This window comes from Ciconia boyciana, chromosome 1, assembly GCF_034638445.1.
Source record: "Ciconia boyciana chromosome 1, ASM3463844v1, whole genome shotgun sequence".
Classification (NCBI taxonomy): domain Eukaryota; kingdom Metazoa; phylum Chordata; class Aves; order Ciconiiformes; family Ciconiidae; genus Ciconia; species Ciconia boyciana.
Window position 1 is genome coordinate 203,181,558 of NC_132934.1, and position 27,068 is coordinate 203,208,625.

At 37.6% G+C, this 27,068-nt stretch overlaps 1 protein-coding gene across 3 annotated transcripts in view; it reads right to left on the reverse strand.

The window, feature by feature from the left end:
- Positions 1-27,068, reverse strand: part of GRIA4 (glutamate ionotropic receptor AMPA type subunit 4) — a 237,321-nt gene that overhangs the window by 37,843 nt on the left and 172,410 nt on the right. For 2 of the 3 annotated variants that reach the window (XM_072850628.1, XM_072850630.1), the window contains exons 10-13: positions 18,931-19,137; positions 11,711-12,081; positions 10,164-10,362; positions 4,213-4,460 (exon numbers count right to left, since the gene is read on the reverse strand). In XM_072850628.1, coding sequence (XP_072706729.1) covers positions 4,213-4,460; positions 10,164-10,362; positions 11,711-12,081; positions 18,931-19,137 — 1,025 coding nt within the window. Of the gene's footprint in view, positions 1-4,212; positions 4,461-10,163; positions 10,363-11,710; positions 12,082-18,930; positions 19,138-25,960; positions 26,362-27,068 lie in introns of those variants that run through there. The other variant, XM_072850629.1, reaches the window with a different exon arrangement.

Here is a 27,068-nt window from a genome sequence, read left to right on the forward strand (position 1 = left end):
TAGCTCAACCTGTCATTCACCTTTGCATCAAACAGCTTCAAGGTACAAAAAGTAGAAAAAGCTTTTAGTGTACCTTTATGACAATATTGCCCCTACTTCCTTTTTCATTACCTCTTAAGAGTGGAGAGCTCTTTCATGTTCATCACTATTCAAACTTGTTTATGATGCCTACATATCTAAAACAGAAAAGCAGAGGTATGCAAGGCACAGGATTTGCATGGTACAAGATCTCCAGGTGTTGCCCTCTAGAAACACAGATTACTGCAATTGACAAGGCAGACGAGCCAGGGGTGATCCACAATGGCCAGAAGTCTGGCCACAAGAACGTCTTCTAACAACAACACATTTACAAAGGCAGGTCTTGCTAAGCAGACAAGCAGCACTCTCTTAACCACCTTTGAAAACACCACCTTTGAAGAAAAAACTCATTAAATCACACTGATAACTACACAGTAGTTTTGGAAGGATACCTACCGTGGTAGGAGGAGGAAACAGTAAGGACAGCTGGGTAGTGCCATGAGAGAAACTCATTCTTTGCTGTGATGAGAGCCTTTGCCCTCAATCCCACATTCCTTCTCAAATATGTCAGTCTTTTACAACATTATATAGAAATGAATATCACTGAAAAGGAAGGAAGGAAAGAGACACACATGATGTGTAATGTGGTACTGCCCGGTGGGCATAAAAGAAACACACATCAGGCATTTCCCATTCTCTTCCATTCAGTGATATGCATGAATCCTAATACTGCACCACCACTGAGAACAAATCCTTCCAAATAGCCAATAGGTACTGGTTGAACACTGCAGGAGTGTAGCATGGAACCCAATAAGGAAGAGTTTCAAATTAAAATCCACTACACCGCTCATGTGTAAGGTCATGAGCAACAGAGAGACCAGTCCCCGGATCACTCTGACAGGTGGATTTCATCCGCATGAGTGAAGTGATGGGTATGTGCTCTGTAATGAACATGAGTCCAGTGATGTGATGGTAGGGAACCATCGCTAGTCCTATGCTACAGGAAGAAGTCTGATTTAGATTACCCCACTTTCTGTCAGTGTTAGATGTGTGAAAATATATGGTCTGGCTGTCCATACACTCACATCAATTGTATGCAGCAGATTTTATGCAGTTACTACATTTTCAGTGAAAAAACTCCTGATTTATAATCATTTTAAGTAGGAGGAGGATTAAGACTAAAATATCTCTAGTGAAATAGGTGTTCAAAAAGTTTAGTGAATAATTTGCTATGAATAATTCATTTGAAAAAAATGATATTTTTCCCTAGTCCTGAACAGACCAAGAATAGAGTGTGAATGTTTAACATTTATATGCTACTTGTAATTATTTGTGAACTACATCAAGTCATTTGTGGTCTACACATAACTCAAAAAGGAAATTATGATTGTTAAATAAAATACAGAATTTACAACTCCCATAGCAAATTATGTCTTTTGACTAATTTATGTAATGAGCTTAGCTAGTCTGCCCTTCATGGATTTCAAACTGCATGTTCAATATCTGCAATTATCTGTGCAGGCAGCAGTTATGTAAGTAATCTGATCAGTAACAGAAACACTACCATGTGAGATGCAGTCAAAATAGCAAAACCAGCACATTCTACAATTTCAAACAATTCAGAAAATACCGAAGCATGCAGTTAAAATTTACAGCTGAGTCTTTTTCGTTCAAAAGCACAGGGGTAGGCAGCTTTTCCCCTCTTCAGTAAGCACCACTGTCTACAGACATAAATGGAAGAGGTGGTACAAATGTGAGGTGTTGCTTGTTCTTTATTTTTGTCCAGAACATTAAGTGTGTTGCTTAATGTTTTTAATAGGTAAGCAGCACTGATGTGTTGCCTGAGGTTTGTCACTAGGGCTGGAGAGGAATGGGGTGCAGCAGGAGAACAAGCAGCTTAGCACATGTGAAAGAAAGGCTCGGGAAAGGTATGGACATTGACAGCCAGTCGAGACAGCTTGAAAGAAGATTTGGTCTGATTTTCAGGTTGGGTAGGATTCCCTGTATTCCCTTTTTTGAAAAATGTTTGAAGGTAGGATGTGAAAAACTAAATGCTGTTGATCAAATCACCCTAATGATAGTTGCTGACCCCTAGTTAGACCAAACTGTGGCCTCACTGAAACATATGGGAGCTTGGTCTTTAGCTGGGATGGAACCAGAATTTCACACCTGATCCTTACAATCAAGGTTCCGCTCTTCCTCTCTGTTCCTATTAAATTGTCTTACTAGGCCCTCTTCCTTCTAAGTCTAACTGCTTTATGTCTTGGCCCCTTTACTCCTAGACATTTTTATCTAGCCAACTGAACAAACCTGAAATAAGCCCAAATTTGACACAAACCAACTTCCACTGGCTACTACTGCTCATTATAACAGGCTGTCTCTTGTTGTTGGTGTTGGATACTCTGCAGAAAAGAGTGAGAGAGACTAAAGAGCACCATAAAGCATGCTTAGAGCAAACAGCCCACTGCTAGGATATATATGACATCAGCTAAAGTGATTCCTAAAAAGTTTGCCCTAGGTTTGGCACAGTAAAGCATGACTGTCAGCAATGGGCATTTCCTTACTACGGGAAAGCAGCTCCACTAAACTGCAGTGCTGCCTACCACTTCTAGGTTGCCTGAAACACTGAGAAGGAGATAGCAAACTATTAGAAATATAAAATAAAAAATAAGTGCTTTGAAAATATACCCAGATAATAGATCAGCCTCTCCTATTATCTGCTGCCTTCTACCTTTAACAATGCCATGAGTTCTGGACATGTTTTTTCTTTACAATTAATATTTTTATTGTTGTCATTTTCCCTCTCTCACCTCCTTATGTTCTCTTACCACTTTATTCAGTGGTGAAGGTGACAGTTTTTAAATCTGAGAGGTACTGAGAGGACCAAAAATTCATATTCAATCACTGAAATAACTGGCCTGATTTTCCTCTGCACATACAAATCTTGTTTTGCTGCAGATGGAAATGATTCTGATGATACTCCTATTCCCATCCATGTAATACAGTTAAGGCTATTGAAGCTTGTGGTATTATGTCCCGGTTAAACTGGTGAGTTAAGAGTGAGTCTAGTTATCTGCATAGTGGTAATGATGTCTCCTCTGTGGTCATGGATGGAGACATCAGGTACCTCCTTAGTTCTTTCCTGCACAGAACTATGGCTCCATCTGCACTTGCAACTCCTCCCTTCAACCCACTTCGTCTTCTTGGTGAATCTATCTCATCAGAGCCTGTTGTAACCCTTTATCATGAGCACATGGGTGAAATTTGACAAGTGGGGTGCTGGTTGCTCGGCAGGCCGTTCCCTCTCCCCCACTCACATGCACCCTGTCACTGTAAGACAGGCCACACTCCCTCAAGCCACACTCCCTCAATCCACTAGTTGCTCTTCTGCTTTGAAAAAAATTGGCAAGTCTACCAGAGGAAAAAGGCAAGTTTTGTTTGCCTTAAACATTAAATAAAACACAATGGTAAATACTGCCAATTTTAACACAGAACTAGTACCTTCAGTTCTGTTTGCCTGACAATTTGAATGAAAAGCAAATGATGTTCTGCCTGTGAATCAAACACTCTCCTACTTGACTGAATGTGTCTGATACCATGATAAAGAAAATACTGGTGAGTTTGAAGGCAGTACTGAAATGCATAATGCTAGAAACACAAACTTATTTTTTTCTAAATAAGAAGGTGCTTTAATAAAAGTACTTTAATGAAGTTGCTTTAATGAAGGACTAATTGCCTCTAAGTGATGACACTTGAAAAAAGATGTTACAAGCAGCTTCTTATTCAGAAATAAGCAGCCAAGATCAATAAACAAAACGTAAAATGTAGGCATATTATTGATGCAGATACTGATGCAGATAATGTAGGCATAATACTGCTATAAAGGGCTGAATTTGGTGAAAAAAGCTGATGACATAGAACAGCTGATGTTAATTCTATAGAGGCTGACTTCAAGTAGCTAGTGTTCAACCAGTTTGGTTTTTATATGGCCTTGAAAGATATGCCAACTATAGCTGCTAAATCCATATTGCAATTAGAAATGATTACCTTTGTTGATCAAAAAAAAATGAAATGGAAGAAAAGAAAAATAACATACCATGTTCACACACAAAACAAAAAGAGCTATATCAGGGACATCAGGGAAGGTGGAATACTATAACAACACATTTTATATTGTTATACTATTCCACCCACCTTAATGGAGAACCCTTCGGTGTGGCTACGCCATAGCCTTTCGAATCCAGATTTCCTCCCACTTTCATGGTGTCACATGGCTTTCGTTGCTCAATGTATTCATTCATGGTGGACTCCAGCAGGAAGGCAAACTTGCCCTTGGATTTGCGGACACGAGCTACTCCCTCTGCAGTAGTCCTAGTGAACACTGATGGCTCTGCTGATTTCATGTAGGTCCACATCTTTTCATACACTGCTATTTTTGATCTCTGGAGAAAATTAAAAAGAAGTTAGAACAAAAGAATGTTGCAACATTTCAGAATGGCACTGTTCAAAATAAAATCAATCGTACTTAATTTTTCAAACAAATGCGGTTGGGAAAATCATACTTGGATAAGGATTTTCTTTGAATTCCATGATTATTTTAAAAGAAACAAGAAATAACAATATCAATACTATTGATTGAATACTAATCTGAACAATCATATATTAATTTTAGGCAAAGTTAGCCTCTAACAGTCACAATAAAATAACTGCAAAGCTAAGACCTGAATTTACTGTTAAATAAATGCAGTTCACACAGTCAAAGTGTTGTAAAGTGAGTTTTAGGAAATTATATATGAAATAGATAACCACAATAAAGCTGTATGGGAAAGAGAAACAACAAAATAATCTCCCCATAAATACTGAGTTGAATCTTGAAGCATTTTTCAGCTCTAACACTGACTTCTTACACCATCAAAACCACAACAGCTTAAGTAAGATTTCTGGTTTCAACATTCAGAGTCCAGAATTCATTCAATTCGCATTCAGAAAGGCTGCACAATGTTTCAAGACATGGTTCACAATAAAAGCAAATTTGACCAAATATGCTATTAAAGGAAACAAAATGCCCTTAGCTTTGTCTTAAAGAAGTATTAGGTATGTTTTTAGAACTGCAGTATCAGTGGATTTATTTTGAAGACTCTGATCCTGCAAGTAACTGAGTAAGAAATGTGCTTGCTCAAAGACTGTGCAAGAATTTGTGAATTAGAGTGCATTAGTTAGAAATTCCCTGTCTGGGAATGCATGGTGTAACCACAAGTAAAGACTTAAGCAAAAACAAAACTTAAAAAAAATAAAACCAGATAAAATTTTCATTGGAAGGAAGGAAGGAAATGCTGTCAGGCTGAGAAGCTTCCCATGGTCGTTAGATTCATTCAACAACTCCTTTGCTTCCTCCAGCAACAGGGATACATACATGCAAACCAGCAGTGCATTAGCTGAACACTATACAGTCTTTTTATTTAATAACAGATGGCACTTGTCTTCTCTTATGCATGCTGCAAAAAGGACTTTTTAACCCAATGCTCAAGTCAGCTTTCATTTGAGTCAACAGGAGTTTCTAGCTAAGCAAGATTTGGTCTATGAGCCCATTCCTACGCTGTGCTGAGCACTCCAGGAAAATACTCATTATTATAAAGGCCCAAAACAAATGGCCTTAGAATATTTAAACAAATATCCTATAATCTAGGTATTATTTAAATTGACAATAGCTTTAAAAAGCCTGCAACTGAGCCTTTGTATAGGTAAGAGTTATTTCCCTGAAGCACTTCTTTTTACCAATTACTGAATGATTGGTCTAACTTGAAAGTAAGTGGCATTTAACCAGAAATGTTCAATAAAAATTCCATATAACAGAACATGATAAATTATCCTTGCTTTTTTAGCTTGTCAGTATGCATCATTTTATCCTTCTGTCAAATATAATAAAATTTAAATTAACAACAGCTGTGCATGTCCATAATCACACTCTGTCTTGTCACCCTCTCTTTCCACTGTAGTCACAGCTACTTTTCATTTACATAATAGTGGCTGAGAGCAGAGCGTAAACTAAGCCACCCATGTATTCTTTTTGCTTTACACTGGTGTAATTTCATGGATTTAAATTTACAGAAAGAAAAAAAAATGGAACAGAGCAGTAGTGAATCACGCATCATTTCAAGAATATTTACTTGCCTTTGTCTGCCTTCACTTCATTTCATTTTTTACATCTTAACATCCGTATCATATTCTTTACAAAGTAAACATCTAACAGGTCACTTTCCTTCAAAACTAAAAGCACGCAGCACATAAAATAACTCTATTAGTAAGACGAAACAATGCCCTATATCAATTGAAAAAGGTTGCATTTAAATCTGGTTTTTTAGGATCTAGTTTCCTTTGCCCATCAAGAGACAAAAAATATGGCAAGTCTAACAAGGCATCTTGTTCTGTAAGAACATTTTATTCTCCCAAGCTTTCATTTGTTAACATTCAATTTCTACATGTCAACCCAGAGTGAAAATTGAAGAGTGAACCAACAGATATTCCTTATTATCATATGAGGAAACATTGCCGCTTTCTCCTGCAGTCAGCCAGGCTAGGATAATTTTCATTTAGGGCTTTTCTGAGTAGGATTGCTAAAACTAAGTTCTTTTCCTCTTGAGCAAGTTGCTCAGAAAATGCAACTCTCACTGTGTCCAAAACAGGAAATAGGTAAATAGCTAATAGTATCAAAGTCTTCTTTTGCTCTATGTTGGCTATAAAATGACTCTTCCCTTTTCTGTTTTCAATCTGGAATCAAAGCAGACTGAATAGCTGTTCAGAGTTTCTGACATTTTGATCAGAAATGATCAAATGATGGGAAAATGTCCTGAAGGCTCATATCTTCAGCCAGATAGTAATCACTGGCAGAAAAGTTACACATCACTTTAATCCCCAAACTGATGATGTTTGCTTCCAACCACAAAAAAGTTAGACTTGAGAAACAAGTCTTCCCTACTATTGTTTCAGGCTAGGTTTTAATTTATGTATTATGCAAACAGTGTTTGTGCAAATATTGTCTGTCAATGATATTTTATCTTTGTCCCTGTTTTGTGAAAAATATTTTTAGAAATAGCACATACAATATCATTAACAATCACTATACTGTTGCAGAGATTAGAAATAATTTGATAACAGGGCCTCAACTACAGCATTTTTTAAAAAGTGATCAACACAGTCTAAATCTTGATAAAGCTTCAAATTTTGCATATGCAACTATATTTAGTATCTTTAGCTACTTTTAATGTTTCCCTTTGTATTTTGAAATAAAGGAAAAAAATAATGAGAACATTGATTTTCCTTCTTTTTTCTTTTAACCCTTTAAAATTAAAGTGAAAGAATGGCTGTCATTATAGATGGAGAATCTTCTCTTTAAGGAGAGATCTTGCATGAAATATTCATTCAAACAAAAAATTATCTGTGTTTACAGGATGATTTAAAAGAATCATTAAATTTTTGTGACCAATACTGTTTTTATGTCAAAAGACCTGACCTCATTACTTCAAAACAATAGCTTGTAAAAGTGTTTTGAAACTCTTAAGAAAACAACTCCATTCCTTTGTTCTGTACTATTTCCTTGGGAAATAATTTTTGCATCATCACCTAAAAAAACCTGCAACCACTGGATACTCCTGAAAATGCAACAAGTTAATAAATCCAAAGTTAAAGAAACCTGCCTGGTCCTCAGCATCATTTTAACTATCATCACAGCTTCATTCTAGTTGAAAGAACTATTCATACATATATATTGTGGTTACCAGTTCAGCTTGTGATGGACTGAAACTGGAATTCCCAGAATTTAATACCTAACTTTCCACAAATTGAGCTAAAGAAGAATCTATGGGTTAAGCATAGATGAATATAAATAACGAGTACTGAGTGATCATACTCTTTTCAAGAAAATAGGAAATCTGGCCATCTCAGGATCAAAATATTTCAATTCTCAGATAAGCCTCCTATATCATAATGGCACCATTTTTATAGACATCTGATGTGAAATCAGGGCTTCTAGGGACCACAAGCTGAGTTTCTACCACTTGGGGTAAAAAATAAGGCTCCCAGAGAGCATCTGTAGTGTCATAGTTAGGTGTACACCAACAGCCTGGCTATAGAAGACAACAGGTGTAGTTAGAAACCTATCCCTGAACTGTATCTGTTAAAAAATGAGGTACCAAGCACCCTAGCCATTTCAGTGGGATCCCTCTAGAGTTGACGCAAAGAGGAAAACACTTTAAAGGGTGATATAGTTCAACATAACACACTTGTCCCATACAGGATGCAGAGGGGTGGATTTCTTTCTCCAGTGTTTACAGGAGAAATCCAGAAAATTAGGTTAGACTAAACTCCTTGGACAGCTTCATTATGTGAAGGCTCAACCACTGTGTGTTGGTTAAGTGTCATTTATATCTTATAAGGCATCACCTTTTTACAGCTAATAGAAAATATTTGCAAGTTCTTCTATGGGGATATCTCTTGCAATAAGAAGGTTATTTCACTACAGACCTTTTGGGGGACACTCAGCAGCTGCCCTTGAATTGATACTGCCTATAGTTCACAAAACCCATCCATAATTTTGTTAATGATTCACTGAGTTCAGTGTGGCCAAACTGAAAACAGTTAAGGTGCATGGGAGTACCTACCACAGAACAGACCCCTTTCAATTACACAACAAGAAGAAATTATCACTCCATCTTCCTTTCTTCTAAAAATACCTTAAACTGCACCTTTCAGATAAATAATTGTGCTGGTTTGGGCTGGGATAGAGTTAATTTTCTTCATAGAAGCTAGTATGGGGCTATGGTTTGGATTTGTACTGGAAACAGTGTTGATGATAACACAGGGATGTTTTAGTTACTGCTGAGCAGTGCTTACACAGAGTCAAGGCCTTTTCTGCTCCTCACCCCATCCCACCAGCGAGTAGCTGGGGGTGCACAAGAAGCTGGGAGGGGACACAGCTGGGACAGCTGACCCCAGCTGACCAAAGGGATATCCCATACCATATGGCGTCATGCTCAGCATATAAAGCTGGGGGAAGAAGGAGGAAGGGGGGTCTATTTGGAGTGATGGCGTTTGTCTTCCCAAGTCACCGTTACGCCTGATGGAGCCCTGCTTTCCTGGTGATGGCTGAACACCTGCCTGCCCATGGGAAGGAGTGAATGAATTCCTTGTTTTGCTTTGCTTGCATGTGCGGCTTTTGCTTTACCTATTAAACTGTCTTTATCTATCTCAACCAACGAGTTTTCTCACTTTTACTTTTCCAGTTCTCTCCCTCATCCCACAGGGGAGGGTAAGCAAGCGTCTGTGTGGGGCTTAGTTGCCGGCTGGGGTTAAACCACGACAACAATTCTGTGTAGTTTTCAAGGAAGGATTACTGGCTCACAGCATTTATTCAGAGCCATGTTCAAACACTAAACTCACACCCGTTCAGTCAGCTAGGCTTAACTTTCATCTGCTAGAAACATGAAATAAAGCAGGAGGGACTGTTTATTACATACTCCTTGTGATGTCCTGGCTCCCTGTTTTCCAGCTGGCAAACGATGAGGATTACATACCAACCACACTAACACAGGAAAGCAAATGAAAATGAAGTAATCAATACAGACAGCACAGACATATGAGTGGCTATTTAGGCTGTTTCCTAATACTCCAACCACATCAACCTGAGATATATTTTCTATTTATTATTAATCTGAAAGTCAGCAAATTAAAATATGCATTTCCTGCCCACCACCCAAGACCTAAAGCAAAATGCACGCAGCCAAATCCATATGTAGAAACAAAACCTGAAAGACTCCATGTTATCATCATAGGCTTTCAATGCTGCACATCATTTCAGTACTGTAGCTTCAGATGAATCAATAGTGCAATGCTGCTTTAATTATCACTGGCTTCAGTATCCCTCGGGGCACTTCTTTTGCCCACTGTGACAGGATCAATAAGTTTTCCACAAATTAAAATAACTGAAAACTCCAACAAATGGTGTTGTGGGGGTAAAAATGTAGCTAAAGTATTGCAGGAGTTACAAACTATGTTAGACATAATTGCAAAGTAACATTATTTCACCCCTTGCAAGCATCTTACAAGAGCAGTCAGTAGGGAGAGCTGCTCTAATGGACATGCCAACTTACTCTGAAGAACTCTTTGGTTGACCCTGAGTCCAGTGTCCCATAAGCAATTTCGGTTTGTTTGGCAAGGTCTTCTGCACTTTCTATGGGTGAGACCATTCGCTCAACAGTCAAGAAAGCAGCGAGGTTAGCAGTGTAGGATGAAATAATGATGAGCGTGAAGAACCACCAGACACCTCCAACAATGCGACCTGAGAGGGATCTAAACATGAATAAGATAATGCACATTTTCCTGTCTCTTAAACCATGAAGAGAGAGAGAGAGAAAGAGACAAGGCACCATTATTGCTGAACATGTATCGCTAAGTAACAGTCAATTGGAGGGAGATCATTTGCATTTTAAATACTAATAAATACTTTTTCTCTTGAATCTTAATGCCTACATTAAAGAGTCCACTGTATTAACAGGTATCACACACATACAGAAGTTTGAATCCTCTTGAACAGTAATCCCAGTGTTGTTATTATTTCAGAAAATGCCTAACATAGCAAAAATTTTGTCAAAAACACTGGATAGGTAATCTCTTTTTGGAGAAAAAAGTAAAGCACAGTAGCTGCAAATCAGTAGCTTTTTCTGCTTCTTCTTCTTAAAAAAAAAGACACAAAAGGCTTTGCACATGGATTATGTTGGCTCTAGGATTAAAATGTTCCTGTCACCCAAATTTATCAAACACTCTACAAGCTACTGCAATCATTTGAACTTTCACATTTTTCTTATTTAAGAAGCAAGCATTTTGTGATAACAGATATTTATGTTAAGTAAAAAAATATATTTTCCATTTTAATACCTGTAATTTGATGAGAAGGCTGTTGAGGAGTAATGTACATCCAGTCTTAATCAGTAGCAGTTTTACTGCTAACTTCAATAATAGCAGAGTTAGGCCAATGCTGAACACTTTCAAAATCTCACTGTTAATGGCTAAAATTAAGTATTCAGGTTTGAAAGAAAGGGTCATAATGTTTAATTAAGAAGTTTTAGTTACTGCACACTAACGTTCCAGAACATCTTAAAAGGTTGAGAAATTCAGGACTGGGATCATATATTACATCTGAGGCACCCATTCTGTAAGGCATAGCTTAGCCATACAGCGTGGCTTCTCAGAAACAGATGGTCAGATATTCTCCCTCTCATAGACAATGATATTCTGGAAGCAGTGCTGTAGAACTTGATAGGGAACAGAAACGGGACAGTCATTCATGCAAGGCAAATATTCAGTACAATAGTGTGCATTTCATAATTGTAATACAATGGAACTAATTTAGCAACAACATAGTTCCTCTGAAGTCAGCTCAGTGGAATTGCCCCTGTGTATACCTGCTGTTTCTGAGAGCTGTTTGTGGTTTATGCACATTGACATATGTAAAATAATAGTAATGACTGAAATTCAAAGCAGATTCTCTGTTGTCCTTATCATAGCTATTAAAAAAGAAAAAAATAAAAAGGCTTCCTAAAGAATGAACTTCAAAACACTGCCAGGAAAATAAACGAAGGAAGATTTTATGCTTCAGTGTTGAAGATAAAATGCAAATGTAAAAAGATTTGACACAAACCTTGGGGAAATATCACATCCTTGTTGCATAAAGGCACCCAGGGAAAACCAGAGGCTGTTGAATATGCCAAACTCATTGGGAGGCTGGTCACTGGGTCCTTCTTTCCCATCCTCTGGTTCTTCTGTGTGCCACTCATATGGGCTAAACCTGCTAACTAGGAACAGGACCACACTGACACCAATGTAGGCAAAGACTATGCACATCCAGATCTCATACGCCAAAGGGTCCAAGAAGGAAAACACTCCTGGTTTAGATTTCTGGGGCTTTTTGATCATAATGGATATCCCCAGACTCATAAAAGGCTTAGAAAAATCAATGACCTCTTCTCGTACCAAAGTGATGGTCAGAGGCGCAACAGCAATCTCTGCTTTCTATAAAGAAAAAAGAAATATAGATGTATAGATTAATTGGAGTTGGCTTATACAGTCAGCTAAGCAGCTAATTCCAAAGGTATGTCATTAACATCAGGACACTGTGGCTTAAATGTTCTTTATACCATCTTTCTGTTGCTTTCTATCACAGTCTATATTTACACAATATGCTTTTAGTAAAACATACATATTACAGGTTTTTATTTTACAGCATTACAGAAATACTTCATTTTCCTGCTAAGGAGAAGACTCTTAAATCTTATAGAGGTAGGCAGCAGTGTAGGTAGATAATTTTAGATATTAATTTAGATTTAAAATAAAGGATTTCAAGGAAGAATGAAAAATGAGAATGATGCTATTGTCACTGAATGTATAGAGATTTTTTTATAAGATCCCAGAAACAGTCATTTATTATCATACTTTCATAAGATACAATCATTCTTTGAGGGCAGCCAGTTTACAGACTCAAGGAAGTTCCAAACAGCATGAAGCAGCAAAGGTGATTAACTATTGCCGTGATGCCACAAAACTGCATGCAGTTGTCTTGGGGAAAGATAGCTCAATAGGAATGAATCAGACTTTAAACAGTGCAAAAAGGCAAGTATACAGAAAACAGCTGTGCAAAATCATGCAATAAAAGGATAAAAAGTGTGCTGAATCCATTCCCATTAGAGACAGGAATAATTTTTAATATGTTTCTCTAATATGTTTAATAATACGTTTAATAATGTGTTTAATAATATTTTTCTCTAATGTGCTTAATATGTTTTCTCTAATTTTAATATGTTTCTCTTTTCAGAATGAAGATGCCAGTCTTGAATGAATCGTTATTGATGATGATGGTGATTACGGCTGCTAACAATGATGTCTGCATGAACTATAAGGTATTGTAGCTGTGCTAATGGGTCATTTCTGTCATTAGGGACTCAACATTACATTAAGGTTTGCTCCTTGCCTTGCCTTGCGTTGCCTTGTTCGACTTGCCTTGTATGCCAAAGCCGTCATTACAGCAGTACTTAAGATGTGAATTTTAAGAGGAACTGGGATAAAAGATGCCCCGGTGGGAGGGGAACAGATGCAGAAGCTGCTGAAACCTTTCTCCTGTTCATCATCATGGTGCTGTATCTAGGTGGCTTCACAAAGCAGAGCCTGTGCTCTGTGAGCAGCCTGGGCTTCTATACAGCTTATGGGCTAAGGAGGGTAACCGAGCATATTTTGAGAACATTTGGTGTTGGCTGCAAATAAGGTAGACTCATAACCTGCCTCTGCAGTGGCATTACTCTGCTTCAGGCCTCAATACATGAGATAATCTGCCTGTATTTACCCCACCTCAGGCCCAGACATCTTCACAGGCACAATTAAGAGCTGTTCATAAGCCTCCACAATAGAACTGTTGTAGTTTTATTTTCTAAATACTTAGTTGGCCCAAATTCATCTTATGGGGCAGCATCTTCAGATATAGTCCATAGCCCATAGTTTAGCAAAGCATTTAAGCATATTTGCCTTTCAGGATGTTCTTAAGGACATTCATACTCAGTAAAATATACAGGATATATTTAAATCCCATCAATTTCAATGAGATTAAAACATACTGAAAATTAAGGATGTGCTTAAATAGTTTAATCCAAGTGTTACATAAATAGCTTGTGTGATAAAGAAAAAAAATTGAAATGTAGGCTTTTTTGTCATGTCACAACTTTGAAACAGATAAATGCATTTAAAATAATGGTTTTTTTATTTTATATACTGTTATACTGAGCCATATATATATTTTATGGAATTTAATTTGAAACTAATTTCATGTAGTTAAAATTTAAACCTATTTCTGTAGCTGTATAATTTAAAGAACTGACTCGTTTCAGTGTAATGGCCTCAAAATGCAAATTTTTATTAAAATTGCTATATATTAATCATCAGATTATATCTGTCATTCTGAAATAATCGTGATGCAAACACTTATCATTGTAATTTTATGTAAAGATATTATAGTTTAAGCAACACAAAATCATAATTTTGCAAGTGTATCTCTGGTGCTAATGTCTTGGGTAAACATTATGATAATAGTGCTAATTCTCTGAATTTTAACATAAATTTAGTAATACAAGGCATTTTTAAAAATTTGGTTTCTTGAAGTTTTGTGATTACATAAGTCCGACTGAAATAGATATTTTATGAAGATAGGTGCTATATGAAGAAAAATAACATCTAAAATGTATTTTGAAATATCCTGAAAATTGTAAAGTAAATTTGGCTTCTGTAGTCTAAGGATTGTAGGCTGGTTTGGGCTACTGGCATTGCTGCATAGTTTTGTATTTCATCTCACTCATGAATTCCTTTTTTCTAGAAGGATGGTTTCCTTCCCTAGAGTCAATGTCTCTTATACTCCTAAATTTCACCTACTGTGAACGCCTGAATTCGAGTCCTTGAAACGAATTAACTGAAAGACTCAGGGAAACTCTGATCTGTTACTGCTAATCTTCCCTGTATTTGTCACATAGCGGATCTTCCTTAATACGGAGTAAATGATAGACCTGGTCATTGGTCTTCAAAAGCGTTGGCTAACACTTCACTTTTGTGTCTGCAGACTGCTACTGGGATTAAAACAAGGATCCTTGAGGGTTGTTAGTTTTTACGATGTGAGGTGGAAAAGCGACAGCACCATTTTAGTGTGAATTGTGGAGATTTTAAAGACCTAATTAGCACACTGCATATTGTATGTGAAACACTGGATAAGATTAATCTTACCAAATTTAAATGTTCACAGAGTACATGCAGAACTTGAACTACATCAGAAATAGCTGCCTACACTACTTTAAGGAGTTAAAGAGGAGAAATAGGAACTTATCCCATTTCATTATGATAGTGATCTAATGTCACATGATTCATAATGTAGATAAACCCATTTCATGCCAATGAATGTAAAGGGACAGTACATAGATAGGTCACAATTAGATGCCAAATAATCGGAAAAAGTGCAGCCTCCCCAGTCTGATCATATTATTTATTATTTTTGTAAGACTACTGTGTGCCACATTAAGGCCTACATAAACTCTTCATTGTTGAAAGCTAAATAATGACAATAGCTGTGCATTATAATCATCAGCATTTGTGCTTTGCCCAGTTAATGTACACCATATAATTATGGATTTAAATGATTAACAATATAGTAATGGTGCAAACAATTCATGATTTTGTTGCCAGTGAAATCTGTTTTGACAAAGGCTAATGATACTTCACACTTGAAGCAACTGCATCTGTAACAGCATTTCAATCAAGGCTGCACCACTGCCAAGTACAGATGGATTTTGGATCCTTCCGATATTATACAATGGGACAAGATTAAGTCTGATGGTAAGAGACTTTTAATTTTCCAGAATATATTATTAAAACCTTGTGAATAAAATCTATGCTTGGTACAAATTGTATGAAAGCGGTAAAGCTATCTGAGAAAAATAATGCAGGAAGTTATTTCAATTTCAGAAGCTCATGGCTTCTCAGATTTTAAACAGAAATGAGTTGTGACTTTTTGTATTAAGCAGTGAAAGAACAGCATTCTGTGTCAGGAGAATGAATATTTACTTGGGGCTGACTGTTAGTGCATTTGGAAACACCTGTTACATGTGCTTAATGGTATTTCATCCCCAGACAGCCTTTCTTCTGTGAGGTTGACATAAGAGCCCCACATGGACTACTGCAGGCATTCGGATAGATCAGGGACAAATTACAAAGATTACCTGTTAGTTTTTAATAGAGTATTAAAAACAAAACAGGAAAATACCTCCCCCCCCGACCTTCTGTACAGTCATAGCAAAACTGTACAACACAGCAGTTCATACACTGTTTCCCTGGGACATGATGGAAAAATCAACTACAGAGTTTAGGTGACAACCAAGCTGCTCTGTGCAGTATCTGAAGGTGTTCAGCTACCGGAACGACCAACGGTGCATATGGGTCTCAAGGGAACATGGGATAAAATTGGCACATGTGTCCACTCTCAGTAACAGGGACAGAGCTAAGCGGCATTGGGGTATGGTGTAAAGAGCAGGCGAGGAGGGGAGCCTTTCGTGTGGCACAGAAAAAGATCAATCTCATTGGCCGACACAAAACTGTCTGCTAATCCTTTAATGTGGTTGGGAATTAGAAGCTGTAAAATGTTTCCCAAATAGATTGTTTCGTTAACTTGCTAATTCAGTTGCAAATTCTGTCCCAATCCTGGCTGCATTCAAAAAGCCTTGCTTGAAGCATAGCCAACTACTCAGAGTACTTGTGTTTATGATTTGGGGATCTACCAGAGAAGATGAACGTCCTCTTATAGCACAGCTTTGCAGGACTGATTTTTCTGCTCTCTCTATACGGAAAAGGCCAGGGAACATGATGTTCTGTAAATCATCTGGCAAGGACTCAAGGAAGTTGCAGGGAGGATGCTCTTCTTGGATTCCCTATGGAAATCTTAAGCAGCAAACTTTTATAGGTTAACCGGAAGAACGATTTCCTTTAAAGCTACACCTGTAAAAGTAAATTAAACATGCTTGGAGTAGCTCTTGGCCTTAAGACCAGCTGGCACAGGACAGTCTGTGTCGCTACCATGAAAATTATTTAACCCCTAAACCAGGATGGCTGCATTCAAGCTGCTTATAGGGAACGGTCTCTCCCCCATGCTAGTGTCCAGCTAGGCTCCGAAATTGTTTTGGAGAGTAATTATGGGCCAAAAATAGAGCAGGGACCATTGCTGCAATTTAACAGTTAGGCAAGCAAGTTTCAGTGCCCAGGGACATTCCCTGGTACCACTGATATCCTGGAATAGATACAGCCTGAGGGAGCCTTCGGACAGTACAGCAAATATACTGGGCAACAGCTGACTTCTGTTAGTTCTTTCAATAAAAAAAAGCTCCAAAAGCTTTGCTGTGGCTCATACCCAGAGCTCAATTCCAGAATCACAATCAGACTGCAGCCTTCCTAAATGGATAGTTGTGCAGGAGCTTTTAAACTTGGCCATCAAACCTTTGAAGAGCCTTCACCTCATTCTTTTCCATTACAAAAAATGAAGTGTTGACTATGTATTGTGGGATGTCCTCTTCATGCAGGTGATTTGCAACAGGTTCCTTATGCCTGTGAGTTTTGTTGCTTTCAGCTATGTTAACAGCAGCAGGTCACATTCCAGTACTGGCATGAACCTCTATGCGAGCTTCATAACAGCACTTTTATTTCAGTCTAGCACTAGGGCAGTTTGGGTTTGATGAGGTAAATTTTTCAAGATAAATAAAAGGAAAAAAAAAAACCCAAACTGAAAACTAAAGTGTAATTTCAAGTTTCTTCTATAATTTTCAACTAGATGATAGGCCACTGAAACTCTGCTATTAAAACTGTATCTGGGCAAGGGAATTTTCTCACAATTTTACATATTGTGAGACATTGGAAACATTTATAGACATTTCAAAAAACCTACTGGTGTAAAACAGTGCATAGCCATTGACATCCATGTGACGGCTATTGTGATTAAAAGCCAGACAAGGAGTCGCCTCCATTTTGATAAAGTAAGTCTGAAATAACTTTGACTTTTAAAATCCTGAGAGTTGAGCTGCTTCCAAGCCACTAAAGTAGATATACATCCTTGGTGATCATTCAGCTTTCCCACTCTTTAAAGACACAAGTGAGGTTGGATCCTCCAAGAATTTCCAAGAACATACAGGGTTTTGTGAGGCTGGTATAACCTTCCCATTCCCATGTGGAGGGGAAATCAACAAAACTCCGGGTCACCATTTCCCACACTCCTACAGCACACAGTCTATTTAATGTTGAGGAGTCCCTTGAACTGATGTTAGTGGAGAAGACTTTGACAAAATTTATCAGCTATACTTAGCTGACAGAAGGGAACAGAAATGGAGCTGTGAGAAAAGCCACTAGGCTTTTGCCACACATGGCCCTAACCACCACAGGAACTGTGGAAACTGCAACTGTGGATGGACCAACCCATATGCAGTAGGTTTTTATAGGGAGGTTGAGGCATGTTATGAGCTCATTGGCGGAAATGTTCTCACCTGAATAGTTTTAGGATTTTTTTTTATTCCATCACTGAAATGAAAAGTTTCTCTAAGAATTCTGATCTGTTCTCAGTGCAGATATTAGCAACTGCAGTCATCAGCAAGCGCAGCTCTGAGTTTTGCTACTTTTGGTAACACCAGATACTGCAAATATTTCTTTGGGCTTGTTGGAACTATTTTCATAAAGTATTACAACTTTATGTGTCAACAGAATTGTTAACTGTCATGCTATTCTGAAGAATCCTTCTCTAGATCACTGTATAACAAAATGCTCTTAGTTGCTGAACTTACCATGTTTGCTCTTAAATTTTATTATTGATGTCCATCTTAAAAGTCTGTCTTAATTCTGAATTGCCTAATTGTGTACTTGTCTGTAGTGGTTTATTATATATGCTTAATATATGATGGTGAATTCTCCATTCCTCAAACTAGACCAAGAGTCCTACCTTTTTTAAAAGATCTGTCCCAAATTCCATGAAAATGAATAAACGAGTGATACTCTTCCCAACTAAGTTTTACAGTGTATCAGGAATAGATGCTCTCTAACATTAATTCTAACATTAATGAATTTTTAAGATATGTGCAAACTATGGATGTTCTAATGTAAGAAGGTACTAGTTGAATAAGTAGTAGAATTTGCATGAAAGTATTAGATTTTCTCTTGAAAATATATGAAAGCACAGAGATATGAAACAGAATTCTGTTTCTTTTCTGTGTCCCCAAGGTTAAATAAAATGCACATATACTTCCTATTTTATGACTAATACTATGATAAATTAAATCCTGCTTCAAAAATTGGTATGCTTACCCCATAAACAAGTTCTCCCACCATCCCATTCCAGATTTTTGTCTCTGGATCCCTTGCTCCATATTTTCCATCAGGAACAATGGCAATTTTGTACTTGATACCAATATGTTTTGCAATTTCTGACGCCAGATCTACACAGTATCCTTCAAACTTGTCATTCCCTTCAAACGTATCATGGTTTTTCTTGAACATAACATATGGGGCTTCCTATAATGAAAGAAGTAGAACTGTAAAGGAGAAGTACACAGAATATACTCTGAAAAGTAACATGTCGTCTACTGACTGAACAACACACATTTTATCAAAAGTTCATGGATAGTATTAACACATTTAAATTAAAATGTATGAACAGAAATCTTTCTGGAAAGGTATACTATTTACACTGCAATTTGGCTTATGCATTTCACAAGATTATCAACCTTACAAATTATAAACACAAAAAACTTTTTAAAAAATAAATTTTACTTTGTTTTAAATGAAAGACCTTAGTGCAGCATATGCTAAATGTAAAGCGTGAATAGAGGTTGAACCTATACAATGCAAATGACTGTGGGATAACACAAGGTATAATTTATGCTTTTGACTTAAGTAAGTAAGCATATCCTCTAACATAGTGTGGTTATTGTCTATGTAATTTCAGATGCACAGCCTGAATGATTTGCTTTCTTGGGGTTTAGAATACATAGTTACTAAGAGGCTACATACATTTTAGTGAGAACATAGAAATACATTCCTGAGGAGACACATATCTTCCCCTTTGAATAAACAGTGCAGATTCTGCAAGATCTCTTAGGATGAATCTAAGCAATATGCATGGACAAGAATGGTATTAAGCTGACACTGACTTTACATGCTGCATGAAAAAGAAGTACCAAAATATTTTTGGTTGGTGAGTGCTATTGAAAACAAGTAAAACCCGTCTTGAAAAGTGGATCTTACATTCCCTGTGTAAACCATACTATCACAATAGTAAACATTATGTGACTGGGAAATCAAGGTCACATTGGGAAAACAAGGTCACATTTTTCTTTTTTGCTCTGTGTGGATTCAGACTTTAGCAATCATTACGTAAAACTATACTTTCTGGTAGCATTTTAAATTACTCACATAATTCATATTCATAGCCAGTTCCAGATAAAATACTTGTCAGTGTCACCCATTGTTTGAATTTATATCACAAAATACTGGCAACTTAATTTCTCTCTGGCCCTGGTGAATGTTGGTTTTTGGACACTAACCTTGGTAGTACTCTGCCCTATTTGCATCTTTCCTACATACATAATTAGTACAAAAATAAAATAAGGGTAAATGTGTAGTCTGAGAATGTCTGCTTCATTGAAACTACATCAACATCATCTGTAAGCAACAACAATTTTGTAACCTCTATTAGGTGTTTAACAATGGAGGATACGTGGCATTACATGCAACAGAGGGACTGAATAAACCAATTCCAAATTTTTTCAGTGTGTCAGGTAAATTTTTTCTTTTGGATACCAACATGTAGCTCCTATTAGCAGGGTGTGGATCCACCCAAGAGAAGAACTTGATAGGCAAGCCTGAACAGTATCTTTAATTTACTGTTATAAGGTGAAAAGGCAGAGAAATAGAAAAGAGAGAGATTATACGTGGGAGGCACTATTCCCTTTACTTATGTAAGTTTACTCCTGTGGTAACTCTGCCCAGGACCCACCTCCACATAAGGATGGCAGAACGGAGCTTTGTGTAATGTGAGTGGAGAAAGTTGTGTAGATCGTTTACTTCAATGTGAGAGAAAGGTCCCAGATTAAATTCAACACAGTTTAGGAATTAGGAAGTGCCAGTGTTTCCTTAAAGAGAGAGTCAGGTTCCTAAGTATTGCACAAATGCCTCACTCTCAGGTGTATTCCCAGAACACCTCTCCTCCCATCATCTCCTTCTTATGTTATTCTCTGCTATGGACATGCCCCCTTGGGCCACAATCCCTTAGCAGTATTTCAGTGATGGAGGCCATTGATGCATTGTGGCCGTTACTTTAGCTAAGGAATCACACAGCATAGAAAAGTGTCCACAATGATCACTTCCAAAGTCAAACTCTGTCTGACTACCTGGTTTCTTGACCTATATATAAGTATAAATGCCCAGAGAAAAATTTGAGGTTGACAACAGCAGATTGTTGCATTTCTTGAGCACATAGTTATGACCACTGCATGGCTCAGGATCGCCAAGGACTTCTAAAACTGTGGCAATCACAAAACAAGCTGTTATCATCCTGATGTGTGTGGCCTGGGCACTGAGAAGACCGCTAAGCTACAGCATTAACTACACACTGTAATCACTACAGTGATGCAGTGCAACGCCTTTGCCCATACACAGTTTGTATCTTCAGAGGAAAACTGCTGAGTATTACCAGCAGCCTGCACCATTTCTTGTATTCCTATCCCCAGTTAAATCAGCTTAATCTCAACCACCTGTCTTGCAGAGGGAGGAGAGAAGAGCAAGGAGACGGGGTCCTGCCCTCTCTTTGAAGTATATCTTGATTTTAGGAAGTATTTTGGGCACATGAATCAAATGTTCCTCCCTTATGTAGGCTTTTTGTTCCCATGGGAGGAAAAGCCAAAATCTGGGTCTTTCTACATATGTGATATCACAAAAATGGTTAAAAATAAACAAAGGCAAAAAATACTATGTCTCCTGACTGTGATTTAGCCAACTGCTAGCTAGAAATACAACCAAGTCTTGTCTGGTATCCTGCATTTGTGGACTCTCTTTACAAGCTTCAGTTACATTTGCTTCCTGCACCTCAAAAGCAATTTTGTTTTTCAAAGACCAGAGTTAGTGACTGCTAGCTCTTCTGATTCAGCCTTTCTTATAAATCCCAAGCCAAAGGCATACAATTAAAGTCACACCAGGAAATAATAATTCTGGAGAGGGACACAAAGCAGACAGGCACAGAGGAGGCCAGGTCAGCCTGCTCCTCCTCCCAAAACCCAGACACTGTGCTTCTGCCTGCACCTCATCACTGACAGGGCTGCTACAAAAAAGCCTTTCAACCGTCTCTGCACAGCAAAGCAAAGTGACAGATGCCTTATTTTTCCTGTTAAAGGCTAAACAAACTTTAGCCCTCCTCCCCATGAGTTCTGTGAGGGAACGCTGAGAAGGGAAGCAGTGGGGTCCAATACCGGCCTTGGTAGGTGCAAGCAGCGGCAATCCCATTCAGTGGAGGGACCAGCAAGTGAGGACTCGGAAGACCTGGGTTCTGGCGGGGATCTGTTGGGTGACTTGGAGGAACCACACTGGTTCTCTCCCCCTCCACTTCTCTTTCTACACAGTCTGATCTTACCAATTTAGAGCAAAATACAGCAAGGAACATCTCTTATAATGCAATTCTTTTATACAGTAAGGCAGCACCTCTTGCTGTGACTGCTTTAAAAGAAGCAGCAATTGAGTGAGATCTGCCAGTGTGAAACAATACAATTAAAAATAATGGGAACACTTACTACACTTTTGCTGACTATGTTGTCCTTTCCCTCCTACCTATTTTACACAGAATAAATAACAGTTTCTTTAATTGTTGTGACTACTTTACCTGCCAAATAATGAGAGATGTATTTTCGAGGTAGGATTTGATGGGGGCATGTGGGTGGGACTGAATGTGGCTTTCTTATAAAGACTGTTTGCAAAAAGAATCACATAGTATCACTAGTTTTAAATTCTGTCCATTTCAGACTTTGGGGGTGTTTCAAACTACTAAGGTGTGCAGATGTTATTATAATAACATCAGGGCACTGAACGGCAAGTTTTACTGGTTTGCCAACAAGCAACTTACACAGATGAACTTGCAAGGTCACACTGCAAAGTCATGAGTATCTGAATTGATCAATCGCATGTACTTAGCCATATCTTGATGCTCTTTTCTATCTGTGGCACTGAAAAAGATTATTTTTTCTGTATAATCTATTACAATAGCATTTTCTAAATTAGTAGTAATGTTAGTGTAACCATGCTAGTCTAAAGATATGAGAGATGCAAGATATCTATGGAGAGGTAATATCTTCTATTAGATCAGCTGAAATAGCTGAAAACAGTAGGCACGTTTTTTCACCGTTTCCAGTTATAGCATCTTGTCTAATAAAAATATTACTTCTCCCCACCACCTTTGTATTTACTACATTTTTGAACTACAAACTCTTAACCTACTGATGTAAAACACAGGTTTGACTTACTGCTGAATGAGGTTTAACACCACAATTATTTGCAAGATTTCAGCTGCTTAATAGTATTCTATGGGGTAGTGAATCAAGGAAAAGTCCACATTGAAATGATCAATTACTAGTACGGAACAGATATTTGAAATGGTGCAAGCTTTACTTATATAATTCACAATTTTATAACAATACTTAACATTTGTAAATACAAGTTGATGTCTGCAACAATTACCTTTATAGATGTAAACAAATTATTCCACCACATTGCCACAAATTCATGTGTACAGTAAAATGCTCACAACTGATGATTCATACTATAAGGGAAGCTGGAGAAAGTAACTAACCCAAATACCAAACGGATCTATGTTTGGCTTTCCTATTCTAAAGTTCATTTCAAAATCTTTAAACATTGTAAAAATAATTTGTAAAAGTGACAAATATTTGTGCAAGGAAATGTCTCATTTTTAGAACAGGAGTGGCACACATTATCACACTTTATTCTGAAAGAAACTTCTGTAGATGTCAATGGAAGGTTTTTTGGTTTTTGTGGTTTTGGTTTTTTTTTCTGAATAAAGTGTCCAGGATTCGGTTTGAAGTCTTTATTATCATCATGCAACAAACTTCTGTTTTTTCTCCAGTCTACTAAAGAATTTAATTAATAAAATTTTTAATGAAAAAATAGTTTTCTATTATGAGAAAGGAGGTTATAGTTAGAATTTTTGAGGTAAGACTCCATCAAGAGTATATCAGTCAAAACAATAAGGGTGGTTCTCAGTCACCTAATGAAGGTATCTGTCATCTGAGACTCCCTAAGGTAACCTGCTTGACCTCCAAGTGCTGTTCTGCAGGTCTTTTGTGCTGCCCCTTTACAGATAGGTCTGATATCCTCAGTGCTAGGAGTGCACCTATGGGCCACTGAATCAATTTCTAAATCTTTGTGGACTTCAATGAAAACTTACATACTTGGGGCACAACTCATCCCACATGCCTGAAACAACATACAGTAGCTGAGACATCCAAATGGAGTGGTCATATATGGCGTAAAACAGGCAAGTGTTATCCTGCCAGTGTAAGAAATGGGAGGTAGGCAGTATATCCTAGAGCATCTTAAATTTCACTGCGTACTTGCAAGTGGGCAACTGAATCAATACCCTTTGTAAAGTCATCGACATTTAGGTGACTCAGTCTTGAATTGGATCCTGCCCTTGAAGCTTAATCTGCCAACACCAAGACTATCTCATTAAAATACTGAGCTGGAAGCCACAATGCAGATGCAGCTCATTGTACATCGAGCTTTGGTTCTAAAGGATTTTTATGATTCTTTAGGTTTTGCAGTCTTAGATTAGGTACAGAGTTGGCTGTATCATTAAATGGATTAGAGAGTTTGGAGTAGTCTTCCCAGCCTTCTCTCCTATATTCTACCTCAACATCTTGTCACTGTATTTCTCAACTTGCTAAATTAGAGATGATCGTTCTTCCTAGCTGGATAAGTCACTCACCTTACCTTAGTATTAGAGAAGGGCTGCACATGGCATCCCTTCTCCAGTCATACAATGAGCCTACTGTGCACTTGGAGGTCCCAAGCCACCCCTGGAGGGAATGCTTCTGCAGACAGGTAGAAAATCTGTCCTTTCCAGAGGGCCAGATGTGCAGGAGGCTGTGCATCACATGAGGTGCAGGACACAGGGCTCTCCCAGGAACTATAAAAAGCAGGGCTGCATGGCAGCTGGGAAAGTGCATCAGCTGCCCTTGCTGCCATCTCTCTCTGGGCTGCTCCTTCACCACATGACTAATCGGAGATAGGTGAAGTACCTATGCGCTAAACCAAAACTGTAAAATAAATTCTACGTGCTCTCACTACATTACAAATGAACATAATATTTTGCCAGGTAGCAAACACTGTAGTAAGTTCTGTGATTGCAGAGCTAATTCGTTATAATGCACTTTCTATGCAATAGCCATGCAGCCACATTACAGCAAAGTAAGCTTAGACACATAAAAACTGAAGAAACAGCAGGCAAATCAACTTGTGCTATTTGGCTTCAGGCAAAAATTAAAGCGAGCCATGCAGAAAACTTGTAAACTTTTCTTATGCTGCCACGACACCTGACTTTGAAGACTGAAAAGCCTGACAGCACTGGTTGCAGAAGCTTTTCAGTTTAATATTGGGAAATATGCATGCAACCAAAATTATATGTGTCATCTACAATGGTTCAACTTCCCTTCAATGTGAAGAGGGCAATGAGGAGGTCAAAAAGTCTCTGTCTGGCATTTGCAACACGACTATAATACAGAGAAGAGCAAAATAACAGGATTCTGAAAGTTATTCTAGTTAAATATGTTTTCTTCGTGTGTGTGATCATATGCTTATGGATGCTAAATACATTGCCCTGGCAGGCCAATATTAAGAATCATGGTTCTAATCCACCTTCAGCATCATGTGTGCAGCTCCCAGTGGAGTCAATGGGAGATGGGCACAATAAGGCAGAATTCACCATATATTCTTATTCAAACCAAATTCTGATATATTTCTCTTGCACTGTGATTTTGAAACACTGAAAGGGGACACTTTTGGTCAAGAAGCAGTGCTGCTTTCAAATAATTGCATTTATCCCAAAATGACATGCTGCGTAAACACAGGGCATGCTTTGGAATATTAATTCAGCTTTTTGGTTTTGAAAATGATCCCACCAGTCCTTTCAATACAGGGACTGGAAAAGTTCTTTTGAAGATAACATTTATTATGCACATCAAAATGCTTCAATGCAAACAGGACAGGCAAGATAACACATTTTAAAAGCTTTCTTGATTTCCTTTTTTCCCTTTCTGGCAAACAGGAACCTTTTATATTACTTTTCATCATTATTCTTTACTTGCTTCTCCTAAGCTTGGAGCTATTTATGGAAATTACAGTATTCATGTATGGTAGCTTCAGTCAAAGATATCAGGATTGGTATGAGAGGAAAACTTCGACTGAAAGCTTGTTATTCACATCGTTCTCTTCTCAGCTTGGCAAAGTTGAAGGTTAACGTCATCTGTTCTAGACATTTCAGATTAGTCACAGAACTTTTCTTGGTGGTTCAGTGCCTGGTCATCCAGTCAGAGGAACAGTAATCCATATGGAAAAATTAGCTCAATGCTACTAGACTGGTGGTTAATACTTGAGCCTTAGTTAGGAATGTTCGCAGCATCTTGGGACTCTTTTCTTCCTTGATCAATTTCTTAAAATAGGATTCTTCATCAGAGGCTGAAAAGAGGAGGACTGTACTGAAGTATATTTTTTTTTCCATCACCAAGTCTTTTTTTTTTTTTTTAGGAAAAAGATACATATATTTTAAATGTCCCATGCAAAAAAATAAAATAAAATAAAAAGTTACACAATTTGGTTAGGAGTTACATTCTGAATTCTTGTATAGTAGTTTGGTTGTTTTGCAACCTGGAATGATAATCTTTAACAGGTGATTTGATAAGACATACTTAATGTATAAATGCTGATACACACTGCTGCAAATCTAGTAACTAACTGCATTTTTGCATAAGAAAATGTCTTGACACTTTCCTTTGGATTATTTTCAACTCTGTATTAAATTAGAAAAATTATTGCTTAACAACACATACAGAATATTCCTTCCCATTTGAGACACAGCTTATTGTAAAGGGTTAAAATATCTTGTCTAAATGAAGCAGGTGAAAAGGGCAGTGAACTGAGATGTAAAATCTTAAAAGCGGTCAGGTAAAGGTCACCCTTTGCTAGTTGGCTTTGACAAACATCAGCTTAAAAGGGCATGTCTGACTTCGGAGGGAAAATTGTTAAATATTTTGCTTAAAATACAGATTTGTAAGAAACAATGGTTTTGAAAAACTATGTATTAAAAATGTAAATGAATGAAGCAACCGCATTCTCCTTTGCAACCACTCTTTAAAAACACCAATAACACCGTAAAACCAAATCCT